At 37.6% G+C, this 23192-nt stretch overlaps 2 protein-coding genes and 1 long non-coding RNA gene across 14 annotated transcripts in view; 1 reads left to right on the forward strand and 2 right to left on the reverse strand.

Moving 5' to 3' along the window:
* Positions 1-23192, forward strand: part of LOC148733788 (uncharacterized) — a 270303-nt gene that overhangs the window by 127671 nt on the left and 119440 nt on the right. The window lies entirely within an intron of this gene.
* Positions 3193-6977, reverse strand: LOC148733793 (uncharacterized). Its single transcript, XR_015999676.1, has 4 exons — positions 6499-6977; positions 5395-5449; positions 4324-4511; positions 3193-4109 (listed from the first exon to the last, which is right to left on the reverse strand). It is a non-coding gene; the product is annotated as an uncharacterized LOC148733793 (long non-coding RNA).
* LOC111319163 (putative leucine-rich repeat-containing protein DDB_G0281931) lies at positions 15086-22182 on the reverse strand. 9 transcript variants are annotated; one of them, XM_088755992.1, is made up of 7 exons: positions 21759-22182; positions 19988-20187; positions 18857-18976; positions 17742-18077; positions 17175-17295; positions 16566-16670; positions 15086-15759 (listed from the first exon to the last, which is right to left on the reverse strand). In XM_088755992.1, exons 2-7 carry the CDS (start codon positions 20007-20009, stop codon positions 15678-15680), a joined length of 786 nt encoding a protein of 261 aa, XP_088612118.1. In that variant the 5' UTR covers positions 20010-20187; positions 21759-22182; the 3' UTR covers positions 15086-15677. The 9 variants fall into 9 exon arrangements, with proteins under 9 accessions (XP_088612118.1, XP_088612119.1, XP_088612117.1 ...); XM_088755993.1 differs by lacking the exon at positions 17175-17295; XM_088755991.1 differs by lacking the exon at positions 17175-17295 and having other exon boundaries at positions 16566-16784.

The following is a 23192-nucleotide window of genomic DNA, read 5'->3' on the forward strand; positions in this document are numbered from 1 at the left end:
CAAAGAGTGGGCGAAACGCACTGATGAAGAAAAAAATTATATAAGAGTTCGCAGAATATAGCGGGCGAATTGAATCCCGAAGATATTGAAAGGACCGTCAAAAAGATAAGAGATCAAATAATTAAGCTGGTGAGTCATATTATTTTATTTTCAATTCCTCGGTGTTTGACGAGAATCAAAACATTATATTCCACATTGATTCCGTTGATTTATTTCAATCAGTTCTCAAAATACTTCAACAACACGGGTCGGGGGAAATGTGAAAAGTCAAATCTTCAAATCTCCACCTTAATAGATCCTGTAAGTAATTGAGCATATAAATTTTGCATAAAAAACGAACAAAGAGAAAAAAAAACATTTGAATATGGTAAAAAACAAAGATTGAAGTATAAAAAGTTGGAGAAGAGGAAGAAAGAAGAAGAAAAGAATAAAATAGTCGCAGAATTAAATCCTTAATCATTGACTTGTTAAATTCTTTCCTGTCAGCTTAAATAAGCTTCTTGTTAACTCCATCATTTCATAATGCTGAAAATATATTGGCCTGTTCATTTAAAAACTGTTGAACTGTCTCTTATAGATAAACATTCTTGATGGATATAGCTGTTGCACTGCGGTACTACAAAAAGATCCTGATGGACAGTTGTTTGGTTTTGGATCTCCTGCAGGCCAAGACTTTTTGTCAAGGAATCCCGAGTTGATGTTTAAATTCAAAAGCCATTTTGGTGGTAAGCTTTTCACTATTTTTTTCGCAGTGTATTTCTACAAAATCTAACACCTCCATGTAAGTCACATGTAATAAAGTTTCACGAGTAAAGTGTAAGATGCCGAGGGTTGTCTCATATACTGGCTTCCGGAATATGGGAATGATCTGCTGAACAGGGTAGAGTTTTTCAAGCTTAAGCTTTGTGTCAAAAATAGTGTATCATTTTGAACTCCATTTCCAACTTTGTCTACAGTTCCTATCAAGTAATTCAGGGTATACATATACCATTATAATACTAAATAACCAACTATCCTCAATGACAGTGACCACCACCTAAGAATTAAACTCTTTCTGATCTTATAGGTTATTATCAAAAAATATTTTTCTTTCTCACAAGGGTAATTAATAGTATAGGGATCCTGTGGAACACCCATATTTCCCTAAACCAGTTGGAATACCCCCTCGGAGTAGTTAGTAACATCTAAATTATGTTTATTTACAGGTGCAGACAACAAAGATGTTACATATGATGACATAACAGCATTATTCAACCAAAATACAGTAAGATTGCAATGATTATTGTATGCATGCATTTGAATGATTCCATGCACGTTTTTGTGATTACAACTTTTTGGATTCCAGCACACACCTCTTCACTAATAATTGTTACTTAAATCTCTGGAAGTGTGTAATCCCATATATTGGATATCGTAGAAAATATATGAGAGTACACACTCCCATATAATTAACTAATAATTATTAATTAAAAGGTGCGTGCTGGAATCCAAAAAGTTGTAATGGTTTCAAGCTCTATGTCAAATAACAGGGTATTGACTATTCAAATCCATTTCCAATTTTTTTCTGTCACATTCAGAGTATAGCTTTATATACTAATTAAGCACTTTTAAATCTCAGCCTTTACCAAAAAAATAATATGTGGCCTCCACCCTACAATTGTTAAATTATAAAAATATTTCTATTCTGGCAGTTATTTAGCAATAACTCTTTTTATTTGTCATAAATACGATATATGAATTTGAGAATTTCAGGTTGACCATTTTGGGGTTCTGGCTGAACACCCGAACCCAAGTCCACATGGTGTATAGCCCAAAAGTTGATTATTATAAAGGCTACATTATTATTCGCAGATGTTATAAAATATATTGCTGTTAGGGTCTTGGGACCAACATCATTAAATACCACCTATATACTCAATGTTGTTATGGTTTGAGAATGTTTATATTAGCTTTTACATTATCACTAACATCATAATTACTCAAAAATGTCAATGATGTCATATTGCTATTTCCTATAAGGGTAAGCCATAATGAATAATCATCGGAGCTCCTCCAACTTTATATAAAACTTTCTGTTCTCAGTGATACAGGTTTCTTAATCATTCTATAGTTGCTTTTACTGGCACAGCCAATTGAAAGCCCTTAAATTATTGTTATCAGGGATATCTATGGGGCTATGCTAAATATATCACAAAAATACTCTAAAATAAAGGATACACCAGACGATATTTACGTCAAAATAGGCGAGTTTTGGGAAGTCTCAACAGCCCTGGAAAACTATTACATTCTCCGAAATCTTAGTGCTAAAATTGCAAAAAAGAACAGGTTCACAAGTACTGGTAGTAATCAATTCGTTTTTCAACTTCAACTTTTTATTTGCTTACCCATATATTTTCTTTGATAGACTATTCAAAAAAGAAACAGAATTATTATATACAGAAGCTTGTTTTTAGGTTAAAATTATCTTGAGAGTTTGTAAGTGTATGAATCATGAGTATGAAGTATGTTAGCTACCATTAAAAGATCATGAAGAATGTATTTTAATCATCAAAAATAACACCATATGCACACATAATTATTATATGCTGACTTAGTTTTCTCATTATCTTTAGGTCAAATGGTTGGAAAACCTTCAAGAGTGCCATACCTGAAGGGTGGTTTTGAGGTTGAGGGACTTCCTGAAGATTTGCCTTTTCGGAAGCCTTTCATGTATGGAGCCCCATTGCAAGGAAATAGTCATGATGCTGTTGAGACTCCAATTAATTAAGAGCCCATCCCGACAGAAGCAACTCAACAAATACTGGCATCCCTGTTAGCCCACATTGCTAGAGACAGAGTGTCAAGGCATGCACTTAGTGGTGATGGTATCATAAAAGAAGAAGAAACCGAGGTTGTAGATCTCACATTCAGTAATCGTGAAATGTGGATCCTACAGTCATACGGCATCACATATTTTGATGCAGATGCATCGAAGGAGCTTTGGTACAATGTTCAACATGACACAGAGCATGATGGTGGTGTCATCTTTCCTGTGCTGAGTGGAGGAGAGGATGAGAAGTTTTGGGTTTTTTTGTGCTCGCTGAAAACCGATGCTCCAACATCGATCCTACAGGGATATAAAGCTGTGTGCTAATCCGGACAGGTTCTTTTGGAGTAGAACCAGTAGCCGATGCAGAAAAAAAAGATCAAAAATAGGGGGACTTTTCTTTAATAGAGACCAAAAGCACTCATTCTTTTGGGATAGGCATTGTTATTCCTATTGTAATTCATGTGGAAGAGGGAGGGACAAGTGACCCCTTTCCACCTCCCTGTATCCGCCCTTGCGAACATTAGGAAAGAGATAGAAAAAGGTTTATAAAAAGCAGAAAAACAAACCATTTATACAAGTACACTTTTTATTAGCGAAAATTAAGAAACCTATTTAAGAGCCTAGCGAGCCTGATTTTCAGTCAAGCACCATTTATATAGGAACCTGTTCAAGCTGACTTAAAAAAAAAAAATCTAGGTTCTCTGAACAAGAGGTTTTATTTTATCGAAGCTGCAAGTGCATTGGCCCAAATGTTTCACTTAAGTCATGTTGTTATAATATTCATGTGAGTTAGTAATTATAGTTATGAAATGTTCTCTTTTATGAGGTATCGACTATGTATCGTCACCAAATGGCTTATTATTATCATAACAACAATTTTTAAAATGAAAATGCACCATCATTGATCTAGACTGTCTGTGTGTTCGTTCTCATCATCTTCAGTTTCCTCCCTACCAATACTGACATCATGAACATCATCATTATCATTTGCAGCTTCATCTTCAAGTAAAGACAGTGTTGATTTTCCAAGAATGATTTCTTCGTTGGCCCTTTTCATCCAACAAAAACACATTTATGATTTGTATTTTTGTAGAATGGGCTAGGGTGTTACTTTGAGGATCCACGTTGACTCAACTGTAAATGGTTGATTGCGTATCTTTCACTATGACAAAAACTTCATCACCTGACAGATCACCAAATTAGGCAGTTCTCAAAGCTTTCAGTTCGGGTATGAGGAGTTTGACAATGGCTGTTATCTTGGTAAGTTCCTTGATCAGCTTTTTAGCAATAGCTTGTCCATCTGCAAAGACAAATTACAAAATAAGGTAAATAAATGTGAATTAAATAAATATTCTGATTACACTGGAACCTATCCAAGCTCCCACACAGATAAGCCAGACACTTCCTGAGCTTCTGTTCTAATCATTCTGTGCACCTGTCTAAGACACACATATAAAGCTGGTCTTCAGAGTGTTTATCACCATTATCCTGTCATATCAAGAGCCTATATTTACCAGCATACTTTTTCCTCATTTCCAGAACAAAAATCCATTCCGCTGCTAGGTGGTGTAGTTTTTTGAGTAACTGACACCCTTATTTAAGCTTGAGGCAAGCAAGAACTTCTTTGTACAAAGAACTTGCCACAGCCCACTTCCTTTGAATTCCTTGTTGCCTCTCAATAGATGCTTGCAACTTCTCAAGCCTAAATAATATATTACAAACAAGGACATCAGAAAGAAACATCACAACTGGCACTGAGTTGAAAATACTGAAGCATGCAATTACTTTTTAAGATACTTTTCCTTGACACAAAATTTGATTCCTTAAAAGAACCTTAAAAAGATTAAATACCATACACGAGTATGCAGTTGAAGAATTTAATGATTTTTTTAAAATTATAATTTGTTTATACATCAGTGTCAAATGTTTTTGCATTTTACTGTTTTGATTTTGATTCACACCTAGTTCCTACCTATAAACATTTTTTGTTACATAAAGGTTTACTGGATGAATGAGTTTTACAGATTTTTTGTGAGATTTACAGTGCAAACCTCTGTAAGTGTTTTTTTATTGATTCAACTTCCTGAGCAGTAGTCTCAGAATTGGACTGCAAGTTAAGCCTAGAAATAATAATGTCAAGTTTTATCATTGTTTATACTGTAGCATAAGTACTTGTAACACAACACTAATGAGCTACAACATAATTTTATTGCAGTGATCACTTCTCTGAATAGGAGATAATTGTTACTGATAGTTAAGCCTCCCATGGAAACTCAAACATGCCATGCACCATTCGACTTCAGTCATTTGTTTGAGTTTAGTACTGTATAGATTATTCTTGATTACCCAATGCGTAACTTGAATGATTTGAATTTCATTTGTGGGCTCTGGTATAAATGTGCCATATTTGACTGCTAAAATGTACTATGTTTTGTATTAAATAAGGGAAGTTAGGGAGAATGACTAACTCTATATTTATTAAAGTTAATAATTGAAGCAATATTGGAAAATGTAATAATTATTAGTGACAAAAATAACAACAATCATTATCATCATTATCAACATGAAAATTCCTTGTAACTTACATAAGATCGTTTGCAGTGCTAAGGCTTTCAACATACTTCTCATCCCATTCCAGTTCTATAGAAAATACAATAACTTTAGTAAATTATTATAGCTGCAACAATTTCATGCTGATTTGATGCACTAAAATACAGTATATCTAGTTACTACAATTCAGATCTTTGTAGTAATGACTGTACCTATTTAACACAAACGATCTAAATTTTAGTAAAAAACCCATTTCAAAACACATGCCAATTTGAGATCAAATGGTTAAACTTAATGGCCACAGTTATATCACATGATAAAACATTTAAAAGATTGATAAAAGAATGAAATGTCCATAACAGTCGTGATCAAGAAGCCCAGAGAAAGAATTTTCATTTTTGGGCTCAGCCCACTTCAAATTTCTTTCTCCGGGGTGAGCCCATTTCCTCCGATGTTTGGTTTTGAGTCTTTGTGTTCTGACTGAAATGATACTCGGGCGATACGCTTTGATTACGAAAAGACAAAGAACCATAAAAGAGGCCAAAAACTGAAAGCAATCAAACCGACGCAATTTTATTGGGGAAAAATGGATATTTAAGAGAGTGTCTCTGTAAAAGCGGTCCGATCGATTTGCTTGAGACACATGTTCTCCCTCATTTCTTGTGTGTTGTAAGACATTCATGTGCCTATAATAAAACCACAATCCGTTTGATCGGATCTCTTTATTTTTCAAAGTTTTACGGAAATGAAATTTCATTCGAGCGAAGGCCTGTCGTGACACTTTTCAAGACTTTAATTTGAGACAACTTTGGAGGACAATTAAAATAAAAAACTACGGAACTCAGCAAAAAACAAATACCAGAGCCGTGTATATTCACTCTATCTTATCCATCGAGGCGACTTTCCTGAACATCACATTTCAATCAAACAAACAGGAACACTTGAATGACACCTTATCGGTTCGCTTAAGTCACACACGCGAAAACCAATAAAATTTAAGGTAAATTTTTTGAAAAAGTGAGGCATTCTTAACTGATCCAATTAACATAGCTAGGAAGAACACGCCATAGAAAAGGTAACTACCGAATAAAACTTTGCGGCACGACCTTTGGGAAAACTTTATAACTCCACGAACTTACCTGATTTTTGGCAATCTCCGAGTTTGGCCGCCATTTTGAAGGACTTGTCAACATGAAGCGTAACAGATATAAACCGAGCAGGTAGATCTAAAACAGTCTGAAATACATACGGAAGCAATTCAAATGAAATTTTCTTTCAATTCAAGCGGTAAAATTTGCAATTGTTTGTTAAACTTTCCATTGCTACATTTCCAAGCGACCATTTCTTCCAACAATTCAAACACTGCAACTAGCGTTCGAATTCCCCTCGTCGATTCCACCGTAAGAAATAACCTGTGTCACCCACGCTTCGACTCGAATGTGAAGTACGAATCACACAACACAACTGCTTCATCTTCGAGGCAATATCAGCCTGGTTTTATTACTTTCTGATCGACAAGAACGGCGATCACGAAGCGATTGCCATGTTTACCTAATAAACGAACCGCTGACCAGCCGCTAAGTGAAAACAGTACGGCTCAGTGGTGAGGGGGAGGGTGTAGGGTGGGTGCGGGCAGATTATCAGAAGATTTTTGGGAACATTCGAATATATTCATTAAAGCATCATAATATGCATTGCGATTCTCAGTATTTGTGCAAAAGCATGCTTTGTGTTGCAGATCTAGACAACTTTTGTTTTGCTCCGGGTATTCTTCTTCTCTTTAAACACATTTCGTTCCAAAAAGGATCGGCAGCAGTTCATATATTTATAAACAAATCTTTACCAATGTAAATAAATGTGTTCAGATAATCGAGATAACCATTGAACCTCTTGTATCGCATCAGTGGTAAAGTTTCTTGTCTTTGCTCAACTCCGAGAGCGTGGAGCGGCAAAGACGCGACACACGAGTCACCAATCTCGCGGCTTCTCCATGCTCACAGGATACGCGTGACCTCACTATATTTAAGAAAAATAAGAAACTGCTCGCAGTCTGTATTCTGTTTAACTATTTCATAGGAGTGACGCGAGTCTCTTCAATTGAGTGAGAAAGTCACAAACCCATTCTTTGCCTAGCGAGCGTAACCACAGACCACTCATGAATTGCTCCCTTGGCGCGGAAATCAGTGAAATCGTATCGAGTATACAGAGTTAGAGCGAGTTCCTTTGGACTTTCCGAACTCTTATCGCGTTGGCAACAATAATAACTACAGAAAGAAGTCTTAAAATATGCTAGATAAATTTGTTTCATACTTTCTGAGAAGTTAAAGAAATTCGGGAGCTCTCCTACAAAGAAACTAAAATGGTAGGTAACCGACTTAGTTTTTCAGATAATTTACAATAACTGAAAATTTTAGTGTCTGTTTGTGGACTTTACGTCTTGCCCAACAATATAGTTGCAAAGATGTGTATAGTTTGCCCGCACGATTAAGCTCTTTTCTTGTATCCTGTCATCGTTTCACAAACACCACGGCAACGGAAAACCTTTCCGAGCCTCCTTAAACACAGTTGTTGTCCAACCACACCTGTATTGTTTTTAACAGAAAACACTTGCTTCCCATGTATTTGCCCAGTGGTTGTTTTGATGACATTCAGGAAACACCTCAAAAACTTCGTGATCCCTCGTGGACCCCAGGTCAGAGGTTAACGGAGAAAGTTTGCTCCAAATCTCAACACGAAACATACTTATAAAGAATTGTAGAGGGTAACTGAAATGAAAAAGAAATGGTGTTCTGCATAGTTGTCTTTCAAATTTCTTTTTAGCCAACAGGGAGTCGTGCAAAGGCATTGGGCGAAAGCAACCAAAAATTAGGAGCAGGCCGATGGGAGGAGCTTACTAGCCGGCCTTTTCGATGTTTTTGTATACACAAGCGTGGTACACCAAACATTTGGTTTACTTACAAAACTCTTTGTCGTTGTCGTATGAAAAAAAAAATGGACAATAGATTTGAAAATGAAAGCGCAATAGGAATATAGAGGCAAGACCGATACAACGTAGATAAGTTTTAACACGGAGCACTATATTTCGGCTGGCCAAACCAACCTTCCTCAGGTGCCTGAAGAAGGCCGAAGTTCTTCTGGTGCCTGAAGACGTTGTATTCGTTATTTTGGGCCGATTAGATCATGGCTGATCCAACGTACAAGAGTAGGATTATCGCTCACGGTTGCTTGCTGAACATTTCAAAAAGAATAGGGTTTGGTGGTAAAAGGTCAGATCGATTAAAGGTATGAGCTGAGACTAAAATGGTTCACTTAACAATTTTATGTCGAGCTTATAAGTGGGAAACACTAAAAATTGTACATTGCTAGTTTTATTAACGCCATACGTAAATGACATTGCTTACTGTTGCGGAAAATCATATTTTAAAGTCAGCTTTGTATATAAAGCAATGACTTTGCATGCACTCTTGGGAACAGCAGAAATGACTTAGAAAAAATCATTCTAAGAACAGTGTTCATTCCGTGCAATGGGGCATAAATAAAAGGTTCCCGTAAGATAGACACCTTATTTTATACCACAGAAGACAAGCAAAAGGTAATATGGGTACCCCGGTTAAAAATACATCGATAACTCTATTAATTAATACTAGTTCTGATTTAAAGGAAAAAGTTATGAGAACAAAATAAAAGTAGTCCGTACCACTAAGCATGCCTTCACGGTTTAGACTGGGAGTCCCAAAATTTTTTAAGCATGTATTTTAATATCTTATGACGATAAGTCCCCACCCACCCCACCCCACAGCGTTCTGTTTTCACTCGGCGGCTGGTCAGCGGTCCGTGTATGAGGTAAACATGGCGATCCCTTACTGAACACCGTTCTTGTCGACCAGAAAATCAAAATACCAGCATGATATTGCCTCGAAGAAGAAGCAGTTGTGTTATTTGATTCGTACTTCACATTTGAGTCCAAGCTTGGGTGATAGAGGTTATTTCTTATGGTGGGCTGACGAGGGGAATTTGAACACTAGTTGTGTTTGAATTGTTGGAAGAAATGGTTGCATGGTAATGTAGGAATGGTAAGTATTACCAATAATTTCACATTTTGCTTCTTGAATAGAAAGTAAAGTTTACTTGAATTGCCTTCGCATGTATTTCTGACGGTTTTAGATCTACCTGCTCGACTTGTGTCTGCAACGCTTCATGTTGATAAGTCCCTCAAAAATGGCGGCCAAACTTGGAGATTGCCGAAAATTAGGTAAGTTCGTGGAGTTACAAAGTTTTCGTAAAGGTCGGGCCGCAAAGTTTTTTTTCTGTAGTGACCTTTTCTATGGCATCTACTTTCTAGCTATGTTAGTTGGATCAGTTAAGAACGCCTCACTTTTTCAAAAATTTACCTTAAATTTGATCGGTTTTCGCGAAGAATGCATTGGAGCCTTTGTAGATCTCCATTTACCCTCCGCTTTTTTCCTTTCTCTGATAGCGGCCTATTGACCACAGTTTTACTCTTCAAAGGAGAGCGAGATTCGATGAGCGATGAAAGGGTTGCATTATAGCAGCTAACAAGATCACCCAGGCTCAAATTGACAATGTTATCAGTCCACAGTGCTGAATTAGCAAGATCATTAACTGACTTGAAATTCCTGTAGGTGACAGTTTTAACACTTGCTTCAGGATTTATGGAATTGAGATCACAAAGAATAGCTGCGTGATCAGAGAAAAATTGACCGATCGTGGGGTTTTTTCTTTATGATCGAGTCTGATCGACGAGTGATTGTCAGATCCAAGGTATGACCAAGGTTGTGAGTAGGTCCAGTTACATGCTGTTCTAAGCCCATGGATTCCAAAGTGTCCTGAAAATCGCCAGCGTCTGCATCGCCGTCTAAATCGAAGTAAAGATTAAAATCGCCGACGATCAGAATTGGTTGCATAGATAAAATAATCGATTCTAAATATGACGTGGAGTCGCTGAGAAATGAATTGGTGGAGGGCGGTCGGTAAACAATCACTAGTCTCACAACGAATGAGCCAGACATCACTAAAAGCTCAGAGATTTCGAATGATGAAGATGAGGAATTATTATCGCTTTGTTTAGTCGTAACCACTGAAATGGAACGAACATTGATCAGGCACAACGAAAGCGGCAGTCGTGATAAGGTTTTCGGAGAATAAACTGGGTTGGATGTTACATTTGCAAGATTGTTGATATTTCTTGATAGAAGAATTGATCGAGACCATGAAGTACTCGCATCCTGCCTGTAATTGCTATTTAAGCAAGGTCCAGGATTACGATTAATATATCCGCATAGGGCCAGTCTATTTAGTTGAAACGTAGCTGCGGTGACAGAATAATAGACAGTTCTTGTAGCCAGGTATGCATTCCTCCTTGGTCGATGAACAAGATGGCGGAGGTGATAATAATGCAATCCAAATATATTGAAGCGGATTAAGCAGACTGAATCTGTTATTAGGTTTGTTTTATCGTCGATAAATGGATGCTTGGTAACATTGCTGAGCCGTGCGTGGTAGTGAGAGCCGTGAAAATAGTGAAAATCTGTGTTAGGGTTGAGTGAGACCAGCAGAAGGAGAAAGGCACGTAGAAGAGGTTCATGCATTTTTCAAGTCATTTTGCAACCAATTATTTTTGCAATAAGAAGATTACAAACGGTTGAAATTTAAGGGCAGCCTGAATGAAAGTTTATTTTTAAATAAATAGGCACGTCTACAGTGCTCTCCATCCAAGTTGTGTATCTCTGCTTCGCTATACATGAACATTTTCGACTTATCGATGCCGCACAATGGAAAAGATTACTATTGATAGACGCCTGTAATTAAAAACCCAGTTTTAATAATTACAAAGTATACACAATAGTTAATATGTTTTTAAATTGATACACCCTTCGAGGAATGAATCGTATAAGCGCCTTACACCCTGACGATTTCTACGTGCGATAGATACAGATAAGATGTCGAGATGTGTAATTGATTTGAATAAAGATCATTTCGTTTTAACTGATAAATGATTACCAGTTTTATTCAATTCGTTACGATTTTTTTTAAGTTGAGACACGTTAACAAGGCATAGTTTGGGCTTCTAATTTCTTTTTTAGAGAGTGAAAAAACTAACTTTACCACGAGGAAGAAAATAGAACAAAAATGGGAACTACCCGAAAAATATTTTATCCCTTGTTTGAAACGGACTAATGGCATCTAACTTAGGACGATATTATCATATCAAGTAAAATGATAAAATGATGGTATGACTGTTGGTCTTACTATCCCCTGTTCTTAGTCAGCCTAAATATGTCAATTGATGCCGTGATACATAGACCTATCAATAAAAGTTTTTTTTTTTTTTTTTTTTTTTCTCGTATGTGTTTCGTTCATCAACCTTGTAGCCTCTGAGGATCAATGTAGGATAGAAATTAACATTCGTTTTCACGGAAATGACTGTAGCAGTTCTTAACATCTGTAATATATGCTCAGACCCTGCGTGGTTTTATAAGCGCCGTTTGAACGGAAAAGGTAATAATAAGCGAAGAACCTTAAAAAATGATTATCTTCATTATACATTAAACTTGCTATTAACAGTACTAATATACTATGACAACAGAGGCGTTGAGAAAAAGAGCCAAGTCCTAGGAGAGCGCTCCTCAGGAGCCTCAGAAAATGTTTGGAATATCGCAGTCACAAGCTGTAGGCCGTCTCAATTTTAACTTATAAACACGATGATGAATATTATTACTCATTTGTTTCTGTTTATTTCGATGGTCTTTGTTAAGTTTCTACGCCAACACGGAAGGATCCTCGCAAAATGTGAAAAGAAAATTTTGCCCTCGATTTTTTTGAGCAAGTGATACTTCTAAAATATGTACTAAGGTTTCGGAAATCTTCTAGGAATTTTAAAGCCGGAAGAAATCACAGGGAGAGTTATTTTTCTTGCACGGCTGTGTGCTGTGTGTTTTGCAAATTTGATCATTCTTAGGTCTTCGTTTCGAGTTTGACACACACAAAGCTCTTCTCGTACAAAGCAGCGAAATAAATCCATTGACGACGTAAGAGGAAACCATTAAGAGAGAAACAGAGGCCTGTAAAGGAGAAATTTAATGGATGATTAGGTGGATTATTGATAAAGTCGAGCACGGAGCCCGCCAAAATGCCTTTAAAGTGCGCTAAAATTCGAGTAAAGATCCCGCTTCTGTCTTCGAATCTACACCCATTTAAGAATACAGCCATCGAATAATATTTTTGCTAATAGTCTATCATCGAAGTGGCCATTATTCGTCACCGAAAGGTAAAAAGCAAAAAAGTGGTCTGAAATCGTCACCTTGATGGACGTCCTTTATGCGGTGAGTTGTTAGTTGAATTTCATAAACTATGCCTGTATGTATATCATTTTTTATTCAAAGAAACTCGCGAAGTAGTCAACACAAAATGGATACGGGGAGTGTTGGATGGAAATCTATGTGCTTTAATAAATATCTCGGATCGGTCTAGTTTTGCTAAGATAGGAATATACTGGATGGCGCACTGTTTAGCATAAAGTACTTGGTAACATGAGTGACTCATAGAGTCTTTGAATGAGATCATGCCAATTGTAGAAGCACAGTAAAACATCATGAAGTTTAAATCTTTGGTAATGATAGTTTGTATTGCTGGGAACGGTAAGGAACAAAACAATGACATGGATGAAATTTATGGTGCTATCAAAGGCTTTATTGATAACTCCATCAGATTGATACAGAAATCAATAGTTCAACCTACTCAATTTTCAGATTCTTAAGCAGTTGTCGAGGGAAGCTTTTAAAAGACTGGTTGTATGTAAAACACCTTCCAAAAATTTTCAAGGATACCTGTGTTGGGATACATGTATTTTCTTTGAAATTTATTTGCTATGATTTTATAGGTGAGTATGAGCAAGTTTTATCGATAGTGCCAGGTGCACTTTTCAAGATGAAAAATGGAAAAAAAAGTAACAACACTGAGTAGTATCTGCCATTCCGCATTTACTCCAGTACTTGGATGACTCATTCTTTTATGAAAAATCGGTTTTTTACCCTACTTCTGCCTCGAGGTAAAACAACAAAGCTTGGTCTTTATTGTGGAAACGCAATGAGAAAAAAAAATTCTCCCTAGTTTGCAAGAATAAAAAAATGCATCAATAGATTTGTCAATGATTATTTAAGTAACTCCAAACTATTTTAAAATTCAAGCTAAGTGTTCTGTCTATAAGAATCGTAACAACAATATAAAATTGACCGCCAGTAAATTGCCAATGAAAGTGGATCATAGAATGTGTCAAAGGTAATCGGGTGGCAGGTGTGGGGACAGGGGAATTTTATCGATACACAGTAAAAAACCCTCCGACTCTGCCTTCATATTCGAAATGTGAAACATTCGAAAGGTTTGTTTTAATCATATAGGACGGGATTGACTTGCTCGCGCGGGAAAACCACACAAAAAGATTGTGTAATTTCGACGTAAAAGTGCAGAGGAGTAGACGGCTTCTCCTGGACCGGCTCACGTCAACCCGTCCGGCCTTACATCAGCTTTCACTCTGGTTTTCAATGGGATAGGGCATGCGGGGCCTGACGGGTCATGTATATGATAGTGCCTACTTAGTACGTAGCTTGTAATTTAACCATGAATAAAATGGTTTCAGCCATGTTTCTAAAGATGCTGTGGTGCTGCATCGATGGGGGGTGTTATAGCATAGTTCGCTTTTTTCAACTGCATTGATAATGTGAAATTGCCACCGTTAAGAGCTTCTAAAGCTGAAGTTTCAACCGTTAGCCTTTCGTTAGAGGAAGTGCTGATTTCCAACCGAAAACCATAGAAAAGATTTTATTATTTAACAAATATTCATAATCATTTACATTCTCATTATCTCGCAGTTCATGTCTTTATTTAAATTTTCTCATCGCTTTCTTATCATTCATTTTACCCGTTGAAGACTGCGGTTTGGGAAGTCGAAAGCTCGTAGTTTTTTAATCATTTTAGCCAGAGATCTTTTTTAAATTTCAACCTTATGATATAGTCTCTCCTAGGGAAGGATTGTATCGTCTCTTGTCTAGCCGTAATACAATACATTGACTCGGTTCTTATTGCCTTCTCTGCACATATGTGAGGTTAGCGTCGGCCAGTGATAACGCAGCGGTTTTCTCAAGTTTTCATTACTGCCTCTAAGTGAAAAATAGATATTTTCTACTTGAAAGTCAGGGGATTTTCTTGTTATGAATATTGAGAATTCCTGCCTACCTTTTAGTTAAGCCCCGTGCTCCAGATTGCACACCGTCGAAAGATAGAGGAATGATAAGGCCGTAGGGCATCAAGGACAGAACAGATTGCCTCCTATGATTAATGCAAAGCTGTTCATCCAAAAGGAGCTCATATGCACAACTAGTGTTTACTTAATTTGTGCTTCAGCCAGTTCCTGCGTGCTTTACAACAGAACAGAGCACAGTCAATGCTTCTATATTTGTTAATTTGCACTCGTGCGCTAGTGGTTAAAAGGTTAATCAGAGTTGATTCAAGCGCATTGCAAATTTTAAGATATTTCTTCATGCTACTAAGCAGATTTTTTCCCTCTGAGAAATTCAAAAATTTGAAGCGCAAAAATGCTACATCGTACTGAGCAAACCAAAAAAACCTTGATTATGAGTAAAAATGTTCGTTTTCAAACCCCACGTAAGTTAGTTAAAGGATATTTTTAATTAACCAAAACGCGATGAGTACTTAAATAAAATTTAACTTTTAATTTTGACTCAGATAGTCTTGCTTAATTGTCAAGACAACAAAAATTATTTAAAAAAATCTTCGATGGAATCTAAACTGATAAAAAATTATACATAGTCGCTGTATACCTCGCAAGTTACGGAAAGTGTTATATCTCTTTGTAAAAAGAATAACATAAGCATTTTTTTTTGTACTAGAGAAATAGTTCCTCGAATCTCTTTAAACAAAAGCGTCATCCCGATAGCCTAAAGTTCCTCAGTCAGTAGTTTTCAGACCTGTCCTTCCCTAGAATATACGGTGACAAACGAGTTTCCTATTCAGTGGAGGAAAGGAAGGTAATACGTCTCAAGATTCATTCTGAAGCGCGCGATAACACTCTCTCAAGTGTTTTTCATAGGTAAAACTAAGCTATCCCTGGAGGATTAAAAACTAAAAGCAGTAATCATTGAATACGTTTATCATTACAAAATGTTACGATATAGCAGTAACAACTGGAGCGTTTAGTCATTGATAACTAAGAATCGTTACTCTGCCAGCGGTTGGGTGAGCATTAATTTTTTTCCGTCTGCTCTCTTGACCTCCAAGGAATCTATGACATACCACGCACAAACATCGCACTGGGCAGATGGAAATACTCCTCCATGCATACTTCAGATGGACGAGGCCTTTCACTGTTAAAGCAGAAATATACCGTAAAAATTATTACAATAATGATGGATAATTTCCTGGTCAGTATTTCATAGTTTCTATATTTTTTGGCTTCCCGAATGCACCAAGTATCAATTAGAAAGTAAAACAAGGAAAAATTAAAGAGCTGATGAAGATGACTGGGCTGAAATTGAAAGCTGCTATGCTAGCGAACATATATGTCTTATTAAAAAGAAAGTTAAAAATAAAAAAAAAAAATTGAGAATACTAATAATAGTATTCTAACCTCTCGGTTAGCTCAATGGATAGAGTGCTGGACTGTTGTGCGGGAGATCGAGGGTTCGAGCCCCGGCTGGACCAACACTCAGTGTCTTAAAATAATTGAGAAGAATATGCTCCCTTTCTATTACATCAAGAAATGGTTAGATATTCTAGTCTTCGCGGAGAGGGACGAATAATTGGAGGTCCCGTCTCCTGCAGAGTTAGGGGCAGGAGACGTTAATTTCCCACGCCCGAGATTACTGTGTGATGGATGTCCTCCCCTGGGGTGGGATGGGTGGTTAACAAGACCCCCGTTGATACCAGTGTTTACTACACTGAAGGAGCTATCCTGTCTAAAATAGAAGTCTAATCTAAAGTAAATAAAAAACAAACAAACAAACAAAAAAACAACGAAAACAAAAACAAACAACAAAAAACCGAAAAAACACTCGAGCACACATTAGGCCTATGATGGCTACGTTAAAACCCGATTACTCATTGAAAATAAAATCATAATTACGGAGCAAAGTAATAAAAAGGTAAGGGCTGTTAGGAAATAAAATCTTACCTAGGACTATGAACAACACGGCGCTGTTCAGAACCACGAACACGGCATTTACGAAAATGGAATCGTTTCCTCCTTGACTCTGCTTGATGGTGGGCTGGGAATAAACTGCACCGAGGCAAACATTGAAGAATATTATCCAAAGCACAAAGGTTTGAAGTCCATCTTCAAATTTGCCTTTTATTGGTCGGACAATGGTGTAAGCAATTCCTGATGCACTTGCTGCAATTACGGCAAAGCCAATTTGAGAATGGCTTTCAGAACCAAATAACAGGACGACTGAGATGAGGGTCAGTTTGCGGTACATCTCAACTATCTCCCAGTACCAATATCTTTCTTTATAATTTTCAAAGAACACTTTAAAACCAAATCCAATTTCTTTCTCAGTGCCACACTTGCGGTATTTGTAAATGGGAAACAGAAGCAAGAGAAGAAAAATGACAGGGTATAATGCAAATGCTACTGCAATATGCCAAAACACGTTATGTCGAGTGGTTAAGCACCGGATGGAATAATCAGCTTTTAGGAGAGATATACAATCGTTTCCGTTATAGGTAAAGCACAAGTTCACACAGACTCCAGGCAGGGGTAGGATGTTTATGATTTTCTTACTTGTCATGGGGTAAGACAACAGAAGAAATAGGAAGATGTTCCGATAACATGACTTCTTTATGGCTGAGATTTTCTGCAGCTTTTGGCTCATCAAGACATCCATACTTTTGATATGAAGTTTCTTTAAGAATAGATACAGCAGAATCAAACAAACAAACGTAACGTTAATGACAATGGCTACAATAAATTGGCTGAATGGGTCCAATCGAAGTCGGGGATGTATGCAGCTTAATGGTGCAAACTGCAATATGTTTCCTTCAAAGAACTTCAATACTTTTTCCATGGAGACAATTGCAACGGGCCACTGGACCCGTGTCAATGACGAATAAATACCGGCAAGGACCTGATAAAATCCAATCACGATCTTGGCACAAGACATGATAACATCCGCAACGGTACGATCGTGTTGGGCACGTTTTGAGTCTCCCCAATGAACCGAGGCAAAAAGAAGGACGAAGACGACAGCTATTATCATACACGAGATGATTGTGACTAACATATTGGGACATTGCAAGCAGCTGTTAAATCGGAAATAGTGGCTGTTAGAGCACGTTGCACAAAGAGTACCTTGATATCCTGCGTTACAAGATGAGTTGATTCCGCCTTTGCACGAGTCTGGATAGGGGCACTTGAGGGGCTTTGGCAACAGTCCTTCAAATATATTGAGGTTCTTGTCATATTCAGCTGTAGCGATGCGAGTGTTGGTCACAAAATCCCAGTATTTTGCCATTATATCCGTGTTGTTCCACTTCCAAAAGTAGCCCGTAGCCAATATCGCTGTGTCGTTTCTACAGTTCACTCCATGATCTGGGCATAGCATACAAGGGCCGAAACGATCCAAGCGGTAGAAATTATGAAGACATCTACAAGCACGGTAACCAGCCGTCTGATTAGTTTGGGTTCCTGTTGGGAAGAAGAAAAATGCATCCATGAATCAAATTACCCAGTATTAGGGTTCTCGGTAGTATAGCCAGAAGAAAACGATCCGCTGCATCGCATAGACGGTCCACAATTTGAATATAACTAATTCAAGCAGCCAAAGGATTTAGCACTAGGTTTCACCTTTTTTTTTCGAAAAGCTCTAGGTATTTACACGTTGTCGAAGCAATTAAAAGATGCTCCAAAAAAAAATTAATTAAAACAATGGAAAGGAAGAAAAGTTAATTTACAGCGCGAAAAGTGACTCTCATAAATGAAGTGTACACCCTAACATCAATATGCGTTTTCTCCATACTATTCTCTATACGTTTCCTAAGGTGTTGACCAGGAGAATTTGCTTAATAATAATTTCTTTATTTGGTGATTATTTCCTTTATTCTTGTGACCTGGATGTGTGACTCAGGGCTTATATTGTGGGCTAAACTGCTGGGTCATCAGTCAGTGGCCGGCACTTAGTGGGACACCTGTTAAAGTTGATTTTCTACATCACAGGAAACGCAATTCCGTTTTGGTGCGCATTGCCTGTTGTTATGCACTATTCGCAGGAATTAATGTATTAATGTCTTGAACGGAATCCCAATGAAGTTTTTGTATCAAGAGCTCTAAAGAAACCAATGCCTTTGATTTGTTGAATTGGAAGTACAGAAATGCACTATCTACTTAAAGTTTTGTAACGACGTGTGTTTCAAAAGCATTCGCAATATTACTGATTGCCCATTTGTAAACCTTGGTATGATCCTCACCATATGGACATGCGAGACAATCAGTGGGAGATTTTCCTGGATGACGCGATTCTGGAACATATGTACCCGTGCTACAATTCTTACAACTTACTTGACCCATTTCATCTTGATAAAAGCCACCTGAAGTTAAATAAAAGAAACTTTATAATGAGAATGTCCTTTTGGATTTGAATACCTTCCTAAACTAGATTTAGACTGATAGTTAATTGATGAAATGTATATACTGAAGGTCTACTGGTTACATCTAGAACCATTAGGGGTCAAACGCAACATCTACCGCCTCGTGGAACTTCCAAAATTACGCAAAGCAACTTTTGAAGCAGGAAATGTCGCGTACTTTATCTCCTGTTTAGGAATGAAAAGATTTAACTTAAATCAAATTAATTCAATTTCAAATTCATGAATCGGGGATTGAAAATTTCCAGTAATAAGTGGTTTGCACGTTACGTCATCGCCACCATGTTGGTGGACGTAAACAATAGATATCTCATTAGCTTCTTTTGTTCGTCCACCAGCATTGGTTCCTTTCACCGTTGTTACCTGTGTCTCTAGAGATTGGTTGCAAACATACATATGTTATGTTAATTGGCCACTCCCCACGGGGGCTTTTCGGGGCCAATTCCCACCCAGTAACCACCCCAGGGGAGGACATCCATCACATAGTAATCTCGTGCGTGTGAAACTAACGTCTCCTACCCCTAATCCTGTAGGAGACGGGACCTCAAATTATTCGTCCCTATCCGAGAAGACAAGAGTATCTAATCATATCTTGATATAGATGGGCAGCATATTCTTCTCACTTGTTTTAAGACCTTGAGTGTTGGTCCGGCCGGGGCTCGAACCCTCGACCTCCCGCACAACAGTCCAGCGATCTATTCATTGAGCTAATTGAATGCAAACCACCAATAGTACTTGCTCTCACTAGGCAGGTTATAGAGAAACTTGTTAGAACGGTTTGTGCATAGAATCGTTGATTGCCCCCTAGAACGTCTACGTCGTATTATAAAAAAAAAGTTATTGCGTTACGCTGCTTCACCATTTTCCATTAATTCCACTAATTTTTTTATCTACAGAAGAAATTAAAGAAAAATAATAATAAATAAATGAATAACTAAGATAAAAAGGCATTACCTGCGGGACATGTTTTGCACATGCCATTGCTATAGGTACCAGCCGCGCAAAAGGAGCAGTTCTTACATTTGAACCACCCTTTATTAGGATGACAATCCTCACATGTGAAGCTCGAATGTTCAAGAGACTTTAAAAATTGGCCATTCGCTGCGCCTTCGTCGGTCAGAATTATAAAGAACGATTCAGAAGGAGCACAAATGCTGAAAATAAAAAAAAAAAATATATATATATATATATATATATATATATATATAGTTGGGTTTCATATGGGGTTATTGGCTTCCCCTACCCTGTCACCTTGAGAATTAAGTTTACCGGGAGACCACGTCTCCGATCACGTAAATCACATCTTTGATTGCCGTGTTGCCAGCATGGTTGTCCTGATAGTGTAGTGGTCATCACACCTGACTAATAACAGGGGGATGTGGGTTCAGATCCCACTCAGGGAAAATATTCTTTTGAAACATCTATTCTATTTAAGTATGATTACTTGGGGTGTACATGGTCAGGGTTTCCCTTGTATAAAGAATTTATATATATGTAACAGTTTTGGATCATTAATAATCTTAATGTAATGAAAGTCGGTCGCAAGCCTTAAGGGAACCGAATAGACCAACGAGAAACACATCAATAATGAGCCTTTTTCAAGAAGTTTACGCTTTACACAGCCTTAGAAACTCCAAGAGCATAAATTTCCTTATTTATACAAAATATACATAAAAAAATAATAGAACTCGAACCGCCTGCACGTCAAAGAGGGTCCCAATGGGAATAACTGTCAACCGTCGAATGGCCAAAATAATATATAGATTTAGCCAAGCCTAAAAGCGGAGCTCCCAATTTCGTAATAACGTAAAAGATGTGCATTTTCCAAGACTCGTCTGAGACACCCCTCCCTTCGTTTTGATAGTCTTCCCTACCCTACCCGTGCAATCTGAAGGCGCGCTCATACATACGTACGCTCGGTAAGTCACGTGAAAACCAAACCAAATGAGGTTGGCCATATTCCATGGGTATGGGGCTCTGCCCCACGCGCGCGAAGCGGAGACCTGCTATTAACCGTCAACCGTCAAAAACGCAATATTTTTCCCGCCAGCCGTCAAATAAACAAGTCAATGTTAGCCGTCAAATGTCTCAGATATCCTTAGTTAATAAATAACGATTGTCTTAATTGAGGTCAAGTTCTCTTCTGATATACCACAATAATATATTTATTTAAGTCTTCTAACTTCTAGTCGCGAGTAAAACTGGCCAGAGACGTCACCGACTGCCGGTGTGGAAATTTATCCGGTGTCCTAAAACGTTAGTCATTCATTAATAAAAAGAGTTATGAATCAAAAGTTTTTTACAAATACGTGGTTATGAAAAATTATTTCCAAATTCGCGTGTTTAGTTCCTTTTGCGAACCACATTCCAAAAAAATTTACCGTCAACCGTCAAATGAGCTATAATTTAATCGTCAACCGTCCAAAGGGCTGAATCGGTTAATCAGCATCAACTTGACATCCCCCTGCCCATTGAGATCCCCCTTAAAGAATATTTGATATTTGTTTTGTCTTTTAACTGTTGTGTTGTCCATAAAATCCCTCGTAGAGACTAAATAAGCGCAATGTCTTAGATTGCCCTACCTTTCAGGACTCGAGATAATCAGAGCGTGCGTTACATTAGCTACAAACATAACTAGGGAAATGGTATAAAAGACCGTCACCATTTCATTTCTTTAATCAGACCAGAACATTTTTAGTATAACTAAAGCATATCAGTTACTTACATACGAGCAGTGTAGTTTCCTGGAATAAATCCCTCGAGAATTTTGCAAGAAACTGCGCTGGAAACGAAATGTACATTGTTTTCAAAGTTAGGTTAGATAAAATTTTGAGAAAGATAAGTTTTATTCAGTCACTGACCTAGGTATTTTCAGAGGAAAGAGTGGTTGTGGTTAAAGTCGAGTCTATGACCACCATAACACTAGTTCAATGTTTTTTTCACCACGTTGAGGGACTTACGCTTTACAAAGCCCTAACACAAGCTTCAATACCTGTCTATAATATTCATCTGAAATGAAATAAGACTTGGGAAATTGAAAGCCTTCCCAAAGAAACATATTGGGAAAGCCATAAAATATTTTAATTCTTGAAAAATTAAAAGAGAAATTCATAGAATGAACAACTGAAAAGCCAGTGCCACAGAGAGAGAGAGAGAGAGAGAGAGAGAGAGAGAGAGAGAGAGAGAGAGAGAGAGAGAGAGAGAGAGAGAGAGAGAGGGAGAGAGAGAGAGAGAGAGAGAGAGAGAGAGAGAGAGAGAGAGAGAGAGAGAGAGAGAGAGAGAGAGAGAGAGAGAGAGAGAGAGAGAGAGAGAGAGAGAGAGAGAGAGAGAGAGAGAGAGAGAGAGAGAGAGAGAGAGAGAGAGAGAGAGAGAGAGAGAGAGAGAGAGAGGGAGAGAGAGAGAGAGAGAGAGAGAGAGAGAGAGAGAGAGAGAGAGAGAGAGAGAGAGAGAGAGAGAGAGAGAGAGAGAGAGAGAGAGAGAGAGAGACACACACACACACACACCACAGGATCACTCAGTTTCTGGGCAACCAGTCGATTTTAAATCGTCACGATTTATAAGTCACTCGATAAACGATTTAAAGCGAGACTCGTTTGTTTGTGAATAGAAACGAGACTCGTTTAGGAACGAGACTCGTTTTTAGAAACGAGACTCGTTTTTAGAAACGAGACTCGTTTTTAGAAACGAGACTCGTTTTTAGAAACGAGACTCGTTTGTAGAAACGACATTTTTAAAAACGAGACTCGTTTGACGAAACGAGAGTCGTTTTGCGAAAGAATACTCGTGTGCCAAACTTTGCTCTTGGCGCATGCGCGGATGTATATATTTTTTTTTCCAGGGTAAAGTTTTAGGTTCAAGATAAGCTGGGATTTTGCTGCAATATGTTTAAGGTAATCTCTATTTTCTTTTTCTTGGGATTATAAAGTGCAGGGAAGGCCTTAACCGATATTTTTATAGAGCTTCTAGCATGAATTTCAGCACATAAAGTAGCACTAATTAATTAACTAATTAATTAATTAATTGAATCGGATCCTATCCCATTACTAAAGTTACTTCATCTTTCCACAACAAGAGGGAAACCAGAAATTAAAACCATGAAAGATGTACATTTTGATAAATAAAAATTAAATGCTGAAACTTCGTATTCATTATGCAAGGA

The sequence above is a fragment of the Stylophora pistillata genome, chromosome 4 (assembly GCF_964205215.1).
Source record: "Stylophora pistillata chromosome 4, jaStyPist1.2, whole genome shotgun sequence".
Taxonomy (NCBI): Eukaryota; Metazoa; Cnidaria; class Anthozoa; order Scleractinia; family Pocilloporidae; genus Stylophora; species Stylophora pistillata.

Bases quoted from the DNA above. Each gene is read 5' to 3' on its own strand.
- LOC111319163 (XM_088755986.1), bottom strand. From the start codon at position 20,009: ATGTGCAAAACATGTCCCGCAG. The intron at 18,977-19,987 runs GTAATGCCTTTT...ATTTAACTTCAG, and splicing joins GTGCAAAACATGTCCCGCAG to GTGGCTTTTATCAAGATGAA. The intron at 18,078-18,856 runs GTGAGGATCATA...TCTTCCCAACAG, and splicing joins TTGTCTCGCATGTCCATATG to GAACCCAAACTAATCAGACG.